This window comes from Mustela putorius, unplaced genomic scaffold (genome assembly GCF_011764305.1).
Source record: "Mustela putorius furo isolate JIRA1106 unplaced genomic scaffold, ASM1176430v1.1 tig00000695_pilon_pilon_pilon, whole genome shotgun sequence".
NCBI lineage: Eukaryota > Metazoa > Chordata > Mammalia > Carnivora > Mustelidae > Mustela > Mustela putorius.
This window is the reverse complement of record NW_025421447.1, coordinates 3333970-3351956: the sequence shown is the minus strand read 5'-3', so window position 1 is coordinate 3351956 and position 17987 is coordinate 3333970. Positions and strand designations below refer to the sequence as shown.

Here is a 17987-nt window from a genome sequence, read left to right as displayed (position 1 = left end):
GAATTTATGTGAATAACCACAGATGGATATGTTAAGTAACATATGAATAAAAGAAAAGCTGTTTCCACAGTGAAGAAATAAAGGAAATATTACTACTAGGTCTCACTGGGAGGCTAAATGGATAGTAGTCCTAAAAGTCTTCAACTCAGGCGCGTGGTTGGCTGAGTCCGTGGAGCAGCGGACTCGATCTCGGGGATGGGGGTTGGGGGGCTTGGAGGGGACTGGGGGGGAAGTGGGTGGGTTCAAGCCCCACCTTTGGTGTGGAGATTGCTTAAGAACAAAATCTTAATTTAAAAAAAGAAAGAAAGAAAAAAGAAAAGTCTTCGATTCTAAAACCTCAGGCGTTTCCTAATTCTTTGTTTAGTAATCTCACTTTATTTAGTGAAATGCCTGGGCAGATGATGTTTTGAGAAAGTCATGTTATGTTCATTCCGTCTCTTTTCCTTAGTTTTTAAGCAGATGAGGGGCATGAAGCTGTTTTTTCCGGAGAGCAGATCTCAAAGAATCTGGTCCTTTGAGAAAACAGGAAGCATGTTCAGGAAGCTTTGCCTATTTCTCTCATTTTCCTTCCAGAAAAATAAGTGACTTAAATATCTATTACAGATTTGATAGGATTAGGGGTAGGGAATCGCGCTGACCTTCTGAGACCGAGAGATGAGAAAACGAGGAACCTGTTTTGGGCGAGTTTAAGGCAACGAATATCAAGTGTAGAGTCCGGGCTGGAGGTATTGGGGTGGAGGGCATGGAGAAGCCATCAGCTGGAGCCAGGAAGAATGTTGCCATGGTTTCCAGGCAGTTTTTCTCCTTTCAGCCCGGATTTCTTCGCGTGGCGCAAGAGATTACGTATTTCCGCTTCCGGCCGCGAGCTACCTTTGGTGGGGCCGGTTCCTGAGGGCGTGGGGTGAGGATCTGAGCTTGCGGATGGGGAAAGCAGGCCGGGTGTAGCGGGAGGGGAAGCTTGCCTGAGAAAGATTTCGTACCAGTTCCCACCCCAAACCCTCCTGGGACGGTGAGCGGTAACTGGAGTGTACCCTGTGGCGCGTCCGGATCCTCCCGTGCCCGGCCACGTACATCTCCGTGATGACGCTCCGCTACCATCTCTTTTCTTCCCGATGCTAGGGTTGTATTGGCAAAGAGAGCTAGGCAGCCTTGATTATGATTAGCGTATCCTTTCTAGGACATGAAGACTTCCACGTGCCCCTGTGTCCCTTGTTCCCGGGGACGTTGTTTTTCCAGACCCTGAGTAAGCCACGCGGTAGAGTATGCATTCTGCTGTGTTTCTCTTTCTTACCTGGTCTCTATACTTTCCCTTTATTCATTATTCTTTAGGTGCTGCAGAGTGAAGATTTAAATTCCAAGGTCATGGCAAAACATCTGAAGTTCATTGCCAGGACTGTGATGGTACAGGAAGGGAACATGGAAGGTGCCTACAGGACCCTGAACAGGTAACCAGAATTGTGCCTAGAAAAGCTCTCCTGGAAAGTTCTTGGGTGGCTGTTTTCTCCCTTCCCCCGTCATAGATCGTTCTCAAACCTCTGGCAACCCAGGTATTCACAGTCTCTTGAAACTTTTCAGCGCCTTAGTTTATTATCTTTAAAATGGACTTTTCCCCCAAACCTGATTGTATGAGGTTTGTTTATACAGAGCCTGAATTCTCTCCCCCAAGACCTAAAGAACCCAAAGGGAAAATCAAAGTGTAAAGTTGTGGGAAAGCAAGGAAGTAGTATATGATAATAGAAGGTCGAGGGTGGGATTGGTGTAGAGCAAGGCTAATGGCAAGATTAATTCAGATTTGGGATCTTGGAGAAGCAAGCAAGAAATGGAAGAGTGTATCAAGTTTAGGGAAAGGTTACAGCATAAGCAAAATGTAAAGATGGAAATGAACTGGGACTAGAAGAGCTTTGTTTTGTTTTGTTTTTTATTTTTTAAAAGATTTTATTTATTTATTTGACAGACAGAGATCACAAGTAGGCTGAGAGGCAGGCAGAGAAAGAGAGGTGGAAGCAGGCTCCCCACTGAGCAGAGAGCCGGATGTGGGGCTCAATCCCACATCGGGATCATGACCGAAGGCAGAGGCTTTAACCCACTGAGCCACCCAGGCGCCCCTAGAAGAGCTGTTTTGAAAGGTTTTGAATGCTAGACTAAGAGATGTAGAAGGGCTGTAATAAAGAGTACCTTACTGTTGTACATTCTCAGGCCAATAGTGCCTTAGTCTTCCCTTATCACTGATTGTAAGGATTTTGACTTTCTGGCTTGCTTCATCATTTTCTCTCCCTAGTGTGAAAGAAACAAATCCTTGTGGAATTAAATTGTCAAAGAATTGTATGAAAGAGATCTTAAGAGAATACATGAGCTGTCCTTCTGCCTTAAGGCCAGTAAGGTGATAGCTTTATTACACAAGTGGAAATATAGCACATGGAAATTATGCTTCTTGGATCACACAATTATTGAACAGTAGAGAGGAACATAAGGAACATAAATCACACCTTTCTACTGCAGTGTTCTTTGCTTTATATCACTAAATTGCTTACTGGTTCCTCTGGAAATGTAGACACTTATGGCAGTCATTTTCCTGTTAAGAATCTGTATTTGACTGGGTTTATTAGTGGGATTCTTGGGGACGGAGAAGGTAAGTAAAATGAAACTAGTTCTTAGCAAAGAGTTTTAGGTGTGGAGGGTTGGATGGCAGAAGACTATAGTAAATGAGGGCAACTATGCTGTCAAGCTGTGTAATTGAGAAGCACTTGCAGGCTCAAGATGGATCGTGTGTCTTTTATTTATTTATTTATTTATTTTTAGTTAGTTGGTTAGTTATTTGAGATAGAGAGCGACAGAGCAGGAGTAGGAAAGCAGAGGGAGAGAGAGAAGCAGGCTTCCTGCTGTGCATGGAGCCCCATGCAGGGCTTGATTCCAGGACCCTGGGATCATGACCTGAGCTGAAGGCAGACAGTTAACTAACTGAGCCACCCAGGCACCCCAAGATTTGTGTGTCTTTTAAAAGGATCTGGTCGGGGCGCTTGGGTGGCTCAGTGGGTTGGGCCTCTGCCTTCCCAGGACCCTGGGATCAAGCCCCGCATCGGGCTCCCTGCCTGGTGGGGAGCCTGCCTCTCCCTCTCTCACTCCTGCTTCTCTGCCTGCTTCTGATCTCTCTCTCTCTTAAATTAAAAAAAAAAAAAAACTTTATTTAAAAAATATAAATAAATAAAAATAAAAGGATCTGGTTTTAGGTCAGCCCCATTACCTCATTCTATGTCTGTGTATACTAGTTATATCCTTGCATAGAAGCTGTTCCGTAAAGGTAATCAGTTAAGTACCGTGTGGTAAGATATCCTATGTCATTTTTTTTCTATCGCGGCTCATTCCCAACTCTTTTCCTATTTCAGACCTAGTGGCATGTCTGTGAGAGGCTCAAAATGTCTAATGACCTTTGTGTGCTCATATATTATGAGCACAAAATGAATGTCTTTATAGACTCAGTAGTGAATTAGCCAAGGAGATGAAATGCTGAATTTGGGAAAAGGAAGTCTTGCAGATTCCTCCACCCTTTTTCTGATCTTTCCCCAAAGTCTTTGTGTGATTTATTTTGGTGGATTTAGAGGGGACTGTTAGCCAGGGTGATTGAGATGTATGTATTATTGATTGATGTCAAAGGCCAGCTATTACTTGATGGTAAAACAAATTTCTAAAGGCTTAGCTTAGGCTCCCCTAAACTACCCTGTTCCTAAAGTGCAAATAACACAAAAGCAAAAATTTGATTTTTAAGAAATGAGCTACTTTGGCAAGGAATAAAGGAACAGTTTGTGGTGCAGAACTATTTATTGAACTCTTTCTTATATTTGTATCAAGAAAGTAGCTACAACTTTAATACTTTTGACTGTAGTCATGGCTTGAATATAAGAGCACAGATACTCCTGCATCCCCATATCTGAGTGGCTCAGTCAGTTGAATAACCGTCTCTTGATTTCAGCTCAGATCATGATCTTGGGGTCATGGGATTGAGCCCTAAGTTAGGCTCTACGCTCAAGGGGGAGACTGCTGGAGATTTTCTCTCTCCCTCTCCCCTACCCCTCTACCCCACCCCTTGCTTGCGTGAACTCACTCTCTGTCTCTCAAATAAGTCTATTTTTTAAAGATTTTATTGATTTAGGGACGCCTGGGTGGCTCGGTTGGACGGCTGCCTTCGGCTCAGGTCATGATCCCAGAGTCCCGGGATCGAGTCCCGCATCAGGCTCCCAGCTCCATAGGGAGTCTGCTTCTCCCTCTGACCTTCTCCTCGCTCATGCTCTCTCTCACTGTCTCTCTCTCTCAAATAAATAAATAAAATCTTTAAAAAAAATTTATTGATTTATTTGATAGAGAAAGGGAGAGAGAGCACAAGCAGGCAGAGCAGCAGGCAGAGGGAGAGGGAGAAGCAGGCTCTCTGCTGTGTAGAGAGCCTGATATGGAGCTTGATCCCAGGACCCTGCAGATACCCAACTGAGCCACCCAGGTGCCCCTAAAATAAGTAAATCTAAAAAAAAAAAAAAAAAAAAAAAGCACAGACCCTGAGCAGATGGCCCAGTTCGGACAGATTTCAGCTCTGCCATTCATTAGCTGCATGATCTGTCATAAGCTACAATGTCTCTCTCTCTGCCTCAGTTTCTTCCTCTGTAAAGTAGAACTAATAATAGTACCTACCTCTTGGGGATGATGTGAGGATTAAATTAGTTAATATGATTAAATTGTTTAGAAGAGTGCTTGGCACATAGTAGGCATTGTGTGTTAGCTATTATCATAAGCTGGAACTCATCATAAGGAAGTTTTAACCCTTTTGGTTTTGCTTGTGGGTAATTTATTTATTTATTTTGAATGATAAAGAATTTACATTAGCTGTTATTTCCCTGTCTTCCTTGATCATTAGGTTATGCTCAAGGTGGCCTGGAGATGAAAAAGTGAAAAAATTAAGCTTTATTTTGTCAGGACAGTCCAGTTTGCTACTGATACTGGAATGACTTTTCTTATAGACTCTTTTTTTTTTTTAAGATTTTACTAAAATTTATTTGGCAGGGGGAGAGGCAGAGGTAGAAAGAGAAGCAGGCTCCCCACAAAGCAGGGGAAGACCAATACGGGATTCAATCCCAGGACTCTGGGATCATGACCTGAGCTGAAGGCAGTGGCTTAACCAACTGAGCCACCCAGGCATCCCCTTTTATAGGCTCTTATAGAGTGATACTTTCCAACAAAGGCTCTTCTATTTAGCCTATTGCTAATCTCATTTTGAAATAATAGCATTTATTCCCTCTGTATGGTCTGTTCTTTTTTTTTTTTTTTAAGATTTTATTTGACACAGAGAGAGAGGCACACAGGCAAGGGGAGAGGCAGGCAGAGGAGGAAGCAGACTCCCTGCTGAGCAGAGAGCTGATACAGGGCTCAATCCCAGGACCTGAGCTGAAGGCAGATGCTTAACCCACTGAGCTACCCAGAAGCCCCTGCTGTGCTCTTTCATCTCCATTTCCAGTTAGAAAAGTTTAAAACCTGAAAAACAAAATATCTCTAATTTCCTGCCTTAAGGAATTCATCTTTCCATTGATGTGAGACCTGAATTAGGCCTTCTGTCTCCTGAGAGAAGACTTTTCCATTGTCTTTGTCTAAGATTGTTCTAATTAACTTAGAACCAAACCTCTATTTATCTGCATCTCCCAAAATCCAATTATATTTTTATTTTAATCAACATTAGTTTTTCTTTTGCTGGTTTTTTTTTTTTTTTTTCATTTTATCTAAAAATCCTTCCTGATTCCAGATGCAAGTGGGTGGCAGGTGAGGGAAGAATAAATAAGTGGCAGAAGGTGAGGCATGTTTGGATTCTTTCTGCCATCTGGCCTGGCCTGGTACTATCTCACTTCTTGTTCTTAGGAATCTGTTTTCACATTCCTCTCTGTCTTTTTTTTTTTCTCTTTCTCTTTTGTTCTTCTTTTTGTTAAACAGCAGCCCCATAATTCTTTCAATATTCTCTTTTTATAGATGAATGGCAGTTTATGCATAGTTCTTTCCTAGGTATACCTAATAATTTTAGTCAGAAACCATAGGAGATTGGTCATTGTGAAACCATGTGGTTTTCAACTCTGACTACCAGTTTAGAATTACTTGGGGAACCTTCCAAAAAAATTCTTGATCCCAGGGCCTAGCCTGAGACTAAGTCTGGGCAGTTGCGGCTGACCAGTATTTTTAAAATATACCATGAGGACGCCTGGGTGGCTTAGTTGGTTAAGCTTCTGCCTTCAGCTCCTGATCCCAGGTCTTGGGATTGAGTCCTGTGTCAGGCTCCTTGCTCAACAGGAAGCCTCCTTCTCCTCCCTCTGCCTGCTGCTCTTCCTGCTTGTGCTCTGTCTTTTTCTCTCTCTCTGATGAATAAAGTCTTGAAAAATTAAAAAAAAAAAAATGTCCCATCAGATTTTAATGTTGAGCCAAGATTGTAATGACTTTCTTAAAGGCAGAGACCTGTGCATTTTCATTTGTATATCCCTTGCATATGCCAAAGTGGCCCATAGAAAGCTCTCAATAAATGTCTATTTAATGAATGTAGATATTTCTTTATCTTTTTCAGTCTCTTACTTTAGTATTTGTCAAACCTTTTCACTGAAGTGTCCTTAACAACAAAGGAGAGCAAAGGAACTATAGGGGTTTTGCTACTATAAGCAAACATGGACGCTCTTTAATTAAAGTTTTAAGTGATTTTTTTCTTTTTCAATTCATTGCCATTACATCTGTTCTAGGGCTAGCACCTCTGCCCCTATTCAAGTTAAAATTAGAGCTCTGGGCAAATGCATCAAATTTATCCAGAGACTTCTGTCTCTGGATTATACCCTTGGCACACTGTCAAGTATCCTAATTAAGAAATGTGGCATTGGGGCACGTGGGTGGCTCAGGTCATGATCCTGGAGTCCCGGGATGGAGTCCCACATTGGGCTCCCTGCTCGACTGGGAGCCTGTTTCTCCTTCTGACCCTTCCCCGCCCCCCCCCCCCGCCATGCTCTCTCTCTCACACTCTCTCTCCCTCAAATAAATAAAATCTTTAAAAAAAAAAAAAAGAAAAGAAATATGGCATTACTGGGTGGCCTGGGTGGTTCGTACGGTTAAGTGGCAGACTCTTGATTTGGTTCAGGTTATGATCTTAGGGTCCTGGGATTGACCCCCACGTCACACTCCTTGCTCATTGGAGTCAGCTTGAGGATTCTCTCTCCCTCTCCCCCACCTCTACCTCTCCTGCCTGTCTCTCTCTCCCCCGTCTCTAAAATAAATATATAAATCTATACAGGAAAAAAAAAGTGGCTTTATTTTTCTTCATTTCAGGAATTAAAATACCAATTTAGAAATAGCTTTTGGGGAAAAACTATATATTACTTAAAAAGGAAAGAATTTGATCAGAAAGAAGAGGAATGGTTGGAAAGAAAAATATATGAAAAGATTCAAGTCCTAGAGACTCAGAGCCTGGGGTGTGATTAACTCTTTTCAGCTTTCTTACAAATTTAGAAAATTAATACTGTGTGGTTGGGATTATCTAGGAAAGCAGTGCAAGATGTGCATGTTGTTGGTGTGCTTGGTGGCTCAGTTGGTTAAGCGTCTGCCTTCAGCTCAGGTCATGATCTCAGGTTCTTGGGATCAGGCCCCACATTGGGCTCCCTGCTTACCAGGGAGTCTGCTTCTCCCTCTCCCTCTGCCCCTACCCTCAGCTTTTTTCTCTCTCTCTTTCCTCTCAAATAAATTAATAAAATCTTTGGGGCACCTGGATGGCTCAGTGGGTTAAAGCCTCTGCCTTCCATTCAGGTCATGATCCCAGGGTTCTGGGATCGAGCCCCAAATTGGGCTCTCTGCTTGGTGGGGAGCCTGCTTCCTCCTCTCTCTCTGCCTGCTTCTCTGCCTACTTGTGATCTCTGTCTCTCAAATAAGTAAATAAAATCTTTATTAAAAATAAATAAATAAAATCTTTGAAAAAAGAATTAAAAAAAGAAAAAGAGCAGTGTATGTTGTTGGAAGGTGCCAGGTTGGAGCAGTGTTACAATAGTGATTTTTATAGTCTTTGGGGAGGATACTTATTTTCTCAATTTATGTTCCGTCTTTTTTTTTTTTTTTTAAAGATTTTATTTATTTATTTGACAGAGAGAGATCACAAGTAGGCAGAGAGGCAGGCAGAGAGAGGAGGAAGCAGGCTCCCTGCCGAGCAGAGAGCCCGATGCGGGACTCGATCCCAGGACCCTGAGATCATGACCTGAGCCGAAGGCAGCGGCTTAACCCACTGAGCCACCCAGGCGCCCTTATGTTCCATCTTTAAGGAAGCTACATTTCTCTTCCTTTTAACTTGGAGTATTATATGCTATAAATTGTATTTTTTAGTTTCAGGGGGAGAAAATGGACAAATATTTTGCTCTTAGAATAATTTTCTAGGCAAGGACTTTTAAGCTTGAAAATGTGAATCCAGCTAGTTCTGGAGTATCCCAGTCTTCCTGTCAGTCAAACACAGTATTTTCTGATGCACTTTTCTTATTTTTCTCTGCTTTTTTTTTATATCCTCTTTGGCCACCTTTTCTGTATTACACTTCTTCTGTATTCTGTATTCTTTTTTTTTTTTTTAAAGATTTTATTTATTTATTTGACAGACAGCGATCACAAGCAGGTAGAGAGGCAGGTAGAGAGAGAGAGAGAGGGAAGCAGGTTCCCTGCTGAGCAGAGAGCCCGATGCGGGACTCGATCCCAGTACCCTGAGATCATGACCGGAGCCAAAGTCAGAGGCTTAAACCTCTGAGCCACCCAGGCGCCCCAATGTATTCTGTATTCTTTATTATATCCCAGGCTTCTTATCTCTCCCAGCTTTCTGAGGGTTGGTAGTTTAAAAAATTAGTTGAATGTCCTGTGGTTTTATTACAACAGTAGGTAGGAGAGCAAGTGAGAGAGAGGTCGTTAAAGCTTTGGCGTGTTTGGAGCACAAAGGCAGTCTTGAAAAGGAAACAGGCTATGTGTCTGTTCAATGAGACCACCACAAAATGTTTGTTATATAACCAAGGGCCCTCATTCCTGCCCTGGGATGAGGACATGGAGAGTGGGGGTTGCTAGGAAGGCCTGTATGATTGTCTAGCCCCCAAGCAAGGAAAGGCAAGCACCCTGGAAGTGTGCCTAGTTGACCTCTTTTATTCCTGGTAGGCGAGCTTTGGGGCCCAGTGAGTCCTCATGCATACACGTTATCCTGAAGTAGGCTGGCTATGCTGACATGTGAGTTTGCCACTTCCAACCTCCCCCAGCCTGGGCAGCTTAGCTCCTTTTACATAATCTGATGAATTTAACTAAAATTGGCAGCCGATTTCTCCTTCAGTGTTAGGTTGCCAAGCACCCGAACTCCAGGCTGATCTGTTTAGCCTGTTGGTCTGCTAGTCCCTGAACTACCTTTGGAAGCAGAAGCATCATTACTTCATCAGGTCTGCAAAGCTCTTGCAATTTTTTTTTATTAGAAATGAGTTGAGGGGTGCCTGGGTGGCCCAGTGGGTTAAGACTCTGCCTTCGGCTCAGGTCATGATCCTGGGGTCCTGGGATCAAGCCCCATATCTGCCTCTCTGCTCAGCGGGGAGCCTGCTTCCCCCTCTCTCTCTGCCTACTTGTGATCTCTCTCTCTCTCTCTGTGTCAAATAAACAAATCTTTTTTAAAAAATGAGTTGAGTAGATGTCTCTACTGTAGGGACTCTGGAGCTTTTTTGGATAACTAAAAAGAGCTGGGTAAGTGTTCGCTAGAGTAGTTAGAGCCATCCAGGGAACACCATTTAGTTATCCCATCATTATATTGGGGACCATGATCTTTTCATTCTTTCCCTTCCTCCATTCTTAAGTCCTTCTGTACTTTTTTCTTACCTTGCTTTTTTTTTCTTTTTTTACCTGATCATACAAGCATTTACACAGGCATTTGCTAAGGTGATCAATTTTTTTTTTTTTTTTTTTTTTTTTAAGATAGAGAGTGAGAGAGAACATGAGCAGGGGTGCAGACAGAGAGGGAGAAGCATGTTCCCCACTGAGTAAGGAATCTGATGCAGGACTTGATCCCGGGACCCTGGGATCATGACCTGAGCTAAAGGCAGAGGCTTAACCTCCTGAGCCACCCAGGCGTCCCACCTGGGAGTCTTTTAAAACATCTCCAGTGCATAATTCCGTGCTAGACCAATTAAATCAGAATCTTTGAGGAATAGGGCCCAGGAGTCAGTACTTTAAAAAAAAAAATTTTATTTGAGAGAGCAAGCTTATGTGCATGCACGTGAGCACATGCGTATGTCTGTGCAAGTTATGGGAGAGGCAGAGGGGAAATAACCTCCTAGCTGACTCCCATTGAGTGTGGAGCCCCGCCGTAGGGCTTAATCCCAGGACCCCAAGATCATGACCCAAGCCGAAACCAAGAGTTGGCTGCTCAGCCAACTGAGCCATCCAGGTGCCCCAGGAATAAGTACTCTTTTAAAAACCTTTTAAGGGATAATTCCATTGTGCATTAGTGTTGAGGCTCACTGGCAAAGGTTAAGGGGGTCGGGTAGAACCTCCTTAAGAAGGTGTAGAAAGAAGGTTTTTAGTCAGAATCTGGAGGGATACCAACATTCAAGAGTAAATTAAGGACTAACGTTAGCAAAGGAGACCTTTATGGGCCAGGATATGGAGTCTTTTGGGCTTTGGTGCCTCACTTCTCTATTGTAAGATTCTAGTGTTGGGTCCACATGACTTCTGAGCATGACTGTGTTTCCAGTAGAACCTGAATTATCTGCTTCATCTGCTTCTCCTGCTTCTGGGAATTTCAGCAATTCCCTTGCCTCCTATTTTCCTACCACTAATACCTAAACAGACTGATTTATACAAATAAGATTTTCTAGTAGCCTATAGAGCATTCTTGATATTAAACAGCAAGAGCCTGGGAGAGGATCCCATAGGACAGTGGTTCCCGTGTCTATTCACATTTGTAATTTACCTAAAGCTCACATCTTTTTTCAAGTTCATATTCATTCTGTAGTTGTTATCTTGGGCTTTATAGTATAACATAGCAGCAAGAAATAGGGCTTCCCACTGGGCAGAAGTAGCTGGTGGTTTCTCTTATTTTGATTTTCTTTTTCCTCTATCCCCCTTCTTCCACTTAACCTCCTTAACTCCAACTGTGTTTGTGACTTGCTTTTTACCTGTAATGAAAGAACAAGGTGAGCAGGAAAGGGGCCATGTAAACAATGCCAGAAATGGAGGGCGGCAGCAGCAGATGCCTCTAGATGAGAGGAAGCAACAAATTACAGAATGGAGCCAGAGGGATTGAGTAGTTTATAGAATAAGCTCCAGTGTCTTTGTGGAAGAACAAAGAGGTAAGTTTGAGTTAGATGTGTTATAAATCGAACAAGAGTACCAACGACCCTGCAATTGCACTGCTGGGTATTTACCCAAAGAATAAAAAAAGACAGGTTCAGAGGGGTACATGCACCCCGATGTTTGTAGCAGCATTATCAACAATAGCCAAACTGTGGAAAGAGCCCAAATGTCCATAGACTGGTGAATGGACATAGAAGATGGGGGTGGGTGGGTGGGTGTGTGTGTATGTTACTGAGCCATCAAAAAGAGTGAAATCTTGCCATTTGCAGTGATGTGGATATAGCTAGAGTATATTATGCTAAGTGAGAGAAGTCAGTCAGAGAAAGACAAATACCATATGATTTCACTCATGTGGAATTTAAGAAACAAAACTGATGAACATTTGGGAAGGAAGAAGAGAGCAGGGGGGAAGCAAACCATAAGACACACTTAACGATAGAAAACAAACTGAGAATTGATAAAAGAAGGTGGGTAAGGAATGGGCTAAGTGAAGAGCAGTAGGTGTTATATGTAATGTAATAAATATGTAATCATTAAATTCTCCTCCTAAAACCAATATTATACTATATGTTAACTAATTAGAATTTCTTTTCTTTTTTTTTTTTAAGATTTTATTTATTTATTTGTCAGAGAGACAAAGCACGAGCAGGGAGAGTGGCAGGCAAAGGGAGAAGCAGGTTCCCTGCTGAGCAGGCAGCCTGATGTGGGATTCCATCCCAGGACCCTAGGATATGACCTGAGCCAAAGGCAGACACTTAACTGACTGAGCCACCCAGGCATCCCAACTAACTAGAATTTCAATAAAAATTTGAAAAGGAAAAAATATATGCAACAAGAGGAACTGCATTGTAACTGCATTGGGTGGGCAAGAAAAAAAAAAAACAGATTGAGCTCAATTTTATAGACCCTTAAAGATTAATAAAACATTTCTTCCTTCAGAGATTTTCAGTCTAATGAGGGAGACATTTGTATTAATAATTAATGGAATGGAGGAATGAAATAATTACTAGCTAGGTATACAATAATAGAAATGATTTTCTCTAAGACAAGAAGCCTTTTTGGAGAGGTGACATCTAGGTTTGGCATCAAAAAGAGGAGGAAAATTTTACTCAGAAGGTTGGCAACTGGACGTGGGGGTGGCATTCTAGTTTGAGGAAGCAGCATGAATAAAGACTTGGTACCAGAGTGTGTTCAGGGAGTAGTCAGCAGACTAGTGTGGTTGGAGCATGTGGTACATGGGGAAAATGGTGGGTGAGGCTGTTACTTAATACTCCACTCCCATTTGTATCATTGGTGTGAGAAGGCCTCTTCTCTCCTTGTGTTAATTAGTCCAGAAATATCTCAAGCCTACAGACTTCAGCTGTGTCCATTAAACTGTAGGGACGGGGCAGCATTTGCCACTAAGGCTGAAGCAGGAGTCACCCGCAGTGATTTGTTTTTCCTACTACAAATGAGTCACCCCATCTGAAGATTCTGAAATGATCCTTTGGTTGAAAATCACTGCCATAGAGAGCCACTGTTAAGGACTGTGTCACATTCTTCAGATGTGCTGTAGGAGAATAAAGGTTGAAAATATGACCCTGATTATAAACTCCCCAAGAGCAAGGATTGTGTCATTAATTGCTTTGGTATTTCGCACAAATTCCATTTGGGGCCTCGATAAGTAGGCAATTAATGCTGTATAACCATCATTTCACATCATAATTTTTATAGACGTCAGTTGTTTGATCAGTTGACTTCTGGCCATCTGTGAAACTGGAAAAGAATAATAATGAGCCCAGATTTCTAACTTCATCGCCTGCCTTTATACAGAATCCTCACCATGGATGGGCTCATTGAGGACATTAAGCGACGGCGGTACTACGAAAAGCCTTGTCGCCGACGACAGAGGGAAAGCTACGAAACCTGTCGGCGAATCTACAACATGGAAATGGCTCGCAAGATCAACTTCTTGATGCGGAAGAATCGGCCGGATCCATGGCAGGGCTGCTGAGGCCTGTGGATAGTAGGCCCAGTATGAAAATCCCTATCTAGGTGTCTCCTTTCTCCAATCCCATTTTCTCTTACCTTTCTTATAATAAATTAAATCCCGTATAAGCAAGAAGGCCTGCATATATAGAAGGAATCCCATAGTTAGCAATGGACACTGTTCTATTGTGTGAAAGAGAAACTAAGTCAAAAAATAGTCTAGGAGGGACGCCTGGGTGGCTCAGTTGGTTGGACGACTGCCTTCGGCTCAGGTCATGATCCCGGAGTCCTGGGATCGAGTCCCGCATTTGGGCTCCCAGCTCTGCGGGGAGTCTGCTTCTCTCTCTGACCTTCTCCTCGCTCATGTTCTCTCTCACTGTCTCTCTCTCAAATAAATAAAATCTTTAAAAAAAAAAAATAGTCTAGGAGTAGAATGGTGGTTGCCAAGGGCTGGTTGGGAGTAGAGAATGGGGAATTCGTGTTAAGTGGGTACAGAATTTCAGTTGGGGAAGCTGAAGAAGTTCTAGAGACAGATGGTGGTGATACTTGCACAATAATGTGAATGTACTTAATGCTACTGAACTGTACACTTAAATGGTGAAAATGGCAAATTTTATGTATATTTAGCTGTAATAAAATGCTTTAGTCTAGGAGAGGTAAGGAACTTTTCTAAAATGTAGTGGAATATATCTATCATTTCCTACTCAATTCTTACAAAACCCAAAGCAAGACATTATTGGAAAAGCATCTGTTACTCTTTCCTGAACTGTCCCCTCCTACCAGCTGTTAGACAAAAGGAGAGGAGGCATCTACATATTTGGAATAAATTTTGCTACTGAAACACCCACCGATGAGACTAGAGTGATGGAGTCCTTATGCAGAGGAATCCTTAAGACAAATCTGTTTTCTTTCTTTCTTTTTTTTTTTTTTTCCCAAAGATTTTATTTATTTATTTTGACAGAGAGCCAGAGAGGGAACACAAGGTGGGGAGCGGGGGAGGGAGAAGCAGGCTTCCTGCTGAGCAGGGAGCCCACTGTGGGGCTTGATCCCAAGATGCTGGGATTGTCACCTGAGCCGAAGGCAGGCGCTTAATGACTGAGCCATCCAGGCACCCCATCCTTTAGTTTTCCTAAAGGAGTCTACTGAAGGCATAATGGAGAAGAAATAAAACAGTAGGTAGACGGTAGAAAAGAAGGAATGGGTGAGTGTTAAGGGATATAAGGGCACAGAGCCAGAAATATCTACAGCAGTGATTCTCAAAGTGTGGTCTTAAGATCAGCAGCATGAACATAACCCAGTTAATTGGTTGAAATGCAAATTCTGGGACCTACTTTAGACTTTCTGAATAGGAAATTGGAGTTAGAGCCCAGTAATCTATCTTAACAAGCCCTGCAGGTGATTTTGATGCCCGCTAAAGTTTGAGACTCCCTGCCCCATCCTACTCAAAAGTAGTTTCCAGGCAGAGGTCCCCTCTATCACCCCTACTTCTGCTGAGCAGGCACTCTTGGGTATGTGAGCCTCTCTGCTTCCTTTCCTGCTGTTTCCTTTGGCCTTGCTCCCCTGACAGCCACACTGCTAGTATAAGGAAAGTTGGTGCCAGCCCCTGTGGAACACAGTGAGTAGGTGGAGCAACTAGCCCATCTCTCCTCTCCCAGGCTCCAGCCCTCAGTATGAAGAAGGAGGTAAAGGGCAGACTGCCAAGCACCAGGTCTCCAGATTACTAATGTTCAAACACTGCCCCCTTGTGGTATAGCTGCGTGAAATCTGATTTCTCTGGTCTTAATTTTAGTCTTTTCAGTATCATTTCTCCTTTTCACAATTACCATACTTACTGACTAGGCAGGCCTGCATGAAGATATGCTGGAACCATGCTTCCTTGCCTTTCAGCACTTGATCATCTTCCCCTCATGAGTAAAGTTCATGGTGAATAAATCATATCTTAGGGCAGAGCAAAGAAGTAGCTTAGAGGTAGATCTGGTCCTTGCACTCCAGAAACTTAAACTGCTATTAGAGAAATGCTGAATACAGACTGTGTTCAATTTTGTTACCTTTGTTACCAATGTCAAGTTAGACATTGATACTTCTGAATCCCTTTTCAGTTTCTGAATTTGGTCTTTAATGTATCACTTTTGAGTGATTTTGAGCCATGGCACTGGTTCACCTCCTGCCAGTTGCTGCTACTGAAGAATGAAGGCCTGGCCTTTGCCGAAATGGCAGGGTATGTTTGTGATAGAAGAGCTAAGGCCTCTTTTAAAAAAAAAAAAAAGGGAAGAAGAGGAGGAGCCGGCCTGTTACTTGGCAGTATTCCTCTGAGATTACATTTGCTCCTGGGCTCCCTCCAAAACATCAAGTGGTGGCTTAAGATCTGGAATTTCCTTCATCTCCAAAATGATCCCCTGCTTGTTGTAGTCATTTTCCTGACCATTGCTCACATACCCCAGCGCAGTGAACAGTGATGGGTTTTAGCAGATAGCTAGTGGGGATGCCTCTTGGGTAAAGGGGTCCATTCACTGTCTGCCTGAAGTCTACGGAGTTTGTGTTGTCATGGCAAGGAAAAAGACTCTCTGCTCTGAGAAGCTAAAAGATATCTCATGGTCATCTAATGAATAGGAATTTCTGTATCCTTTTATCCCTGCCTTGGGTTCAAGAGAGAGGTGGTTTGGTGTTTGACCCAGTTGCAGTGTGATAGATGTGGTACCTCATATCCTGATCCCAGGCACCCATGACATTTCTTAGATGTCCACTGGATTTCCTCTGACAGGTCCATTCTAGTCATAATTTAAGGATCTTAATGTTTAGTGCTCTGGAAACAGGTACCCCTTTAAAACTGGGACTCTGTTGTGGAACTCTGACATTGTACTCTAAAGCTTCCAGAAGTGCACAAGTATGAAATGAGAATTTGCCCCTATGTTAACTGAAAACATTAAGGAGTAGTAAGTCACTGAATACTCACAAGGTAAAGTAATTATGGAGTGATATGTTAAATATAGGTGTTTGAAGGGAGAGGAAAATATTGGGACTTCTAGTGTGTGTCTGTTATCTTACATACGAAGTTATTTAGTCATGCTTTTGGCAAATTATTTAATATAAAATCTAGTTTCCCCTGTAAAATGAAAATAATTATGTATAGGGGTTTGTGGTGAGGATTAAATGAGATCATGCATGTCAAATACTCAGCATGGTTTCTGGCACATAGAACTTAATAAATGTTAGCAATAATCCCTCAGTTGTGCCAGGCAGAAGCCTGATCATTGCGTCCTCCTCCACACTCAGCCATCACTAGCATCCATTTATTCCCCATCTTGAAGACTAAATGCCACAACCCGAGTCCCAGCTCTGTTCTGGATTACAATAGTCACTTAGCCATCTTGCGTCAGTGTTGCCTGGCCTTCAAGTCCCTCCACCCTTAGTTCAGTATGATTGTTCTAAAATGCAGTCTTGAGGGGTGCCTGGGTGGCTCAGTGGGTTAAAGCCTCTGACTTCGGCTCAGGTCATGATCTCAGGGTCCTGGGATCGAGCCCCACATTGGGCTCTCTGTTCGGTGGGGAGCCTGCTTCCTCCTCTCTCTCTGCCTGCCTCTCTGTCAAATAAATAAATAAAATCTTTTTTAAAAAATGCAATCTTGATTGTTTCACTTTCCTGCTTAAGGAGGTATTTGGTTCCCATTGTTTTCAAGATAAAATCCAAACTACTAGCATAGCATTTAAGGCCTTTCATGATTGAATCATGCTTTTCTGTCTAACCACTGTCCCTTCCAATGTAATTCTGGGACATGCTGTTTTCTCCGTCTGCCTGTTTACCAGCTCTTGGTTTGGATGTTCTCTGAGATGACTTCCCTGATCTCTATACCAACTTTTCTTCTATTCTCTCTTATCAGCTTAATTCTGTAATAGTAGTTTCTTTCTCTTTCTTTTTTTTAGATTTATTTATTTATTTGACACAGATAGCATACACACACAAGCAGGAGGAGCAGCAAACAGAGGGAGAGGGAGAAGCAGGCTCCCTGTGGAGCAAGGAGCCCAGGATCATGACCTGAGCCAAAGGCAGACGCTTAACGACTGAGCCACTCCGGTGCCCCAATAGTAGTTTATTTCTGTAATTTGTTGTGATGTACGGCTTAGTTGCCTTTCTCCCTCCATTAGATTTTCTGTTACCTGGAGGTTCGATCTTTGTTGGTGGTCGTGGTTTGTTTTGAACCACTGTATTCCCAGTGCCTGATACAATGCCAGTCTAGGTGCCTCGTTAGCGCAGTAGGTAGCGCGTCAGTCTCATCATGATACAATGCCAGTCGTCTAAATGTTCAATAAATGGGGCACCTGGATGGCTCAGGCCGTTGAGCAGTTGAGCATCTAACTCTTGATTGCAGCTTAGGTCATGAACATCGGGTCTTGAGATCAAGCTCTGTGCTTGGTGGGGCGTCTTCTTGAAGTTCTCTCCCTCTGCCCCTCCCCCCCAAAGTAAAGAAATCTTTAAAAAAAATAAATGCTCAACAAATATTTTTTGGATTTTTTTTTTTTTTAAGGATTTTATTTGTTTGACAGAGACACAGTGAGAGAGGGAACACAAGCAGGGGGAGTGGGAGAAGAAGCAGGCCTCCCAACCATCAGGGAGCCAGATGCGGAGCTTGATCCCAGGATCCCGGGATCATGATCTCAGGCAAAGGGAGACGC

General features: G+C 42.8%; 1 protein-coding gene across 3 annotated transcripts; it reads left to right on the top strand.

Moving 5' to 3' along the window:
* The first annotated feature begins 808 nt into the window (after nt 1-808).
* Nucleotides 809-13450, top strand: MRPS21 (mitochondrial ribosomal protein S21). Of its 3 annotated transcripts, none has more exons than XM_004776804.3 (3): nt 809-901; nt 1330-1445; nt 13162-13450. In XM_004776804.3, the coding sequence occupies exons 2-3, from the start codon at nt 1363-1365 to the stop codon at nt 13340-13342; spliced, it is 264 nt and encodes an 87-aa protein (XP_004776861.1). In that variant the 5' UTR covers nt 809-901; nt 1330-1362; the 3' UTR covers nt 13343-13450. The 3 variants fall into 3 exon arrangements, with proteins under 3 accessions (XP_004776861.1, XP_004776863.1, XP_004776862.1); XM_004776806.3 differs by having other exon boundaries at nt 896-1009; XM_004776805.3 differs by lacking the exon at nt 809-901 and adding an exon at nt 1024-1243.
* The last annotated feature ends 4537 nt before the right edge of the window (nt 13451-17987 follow it).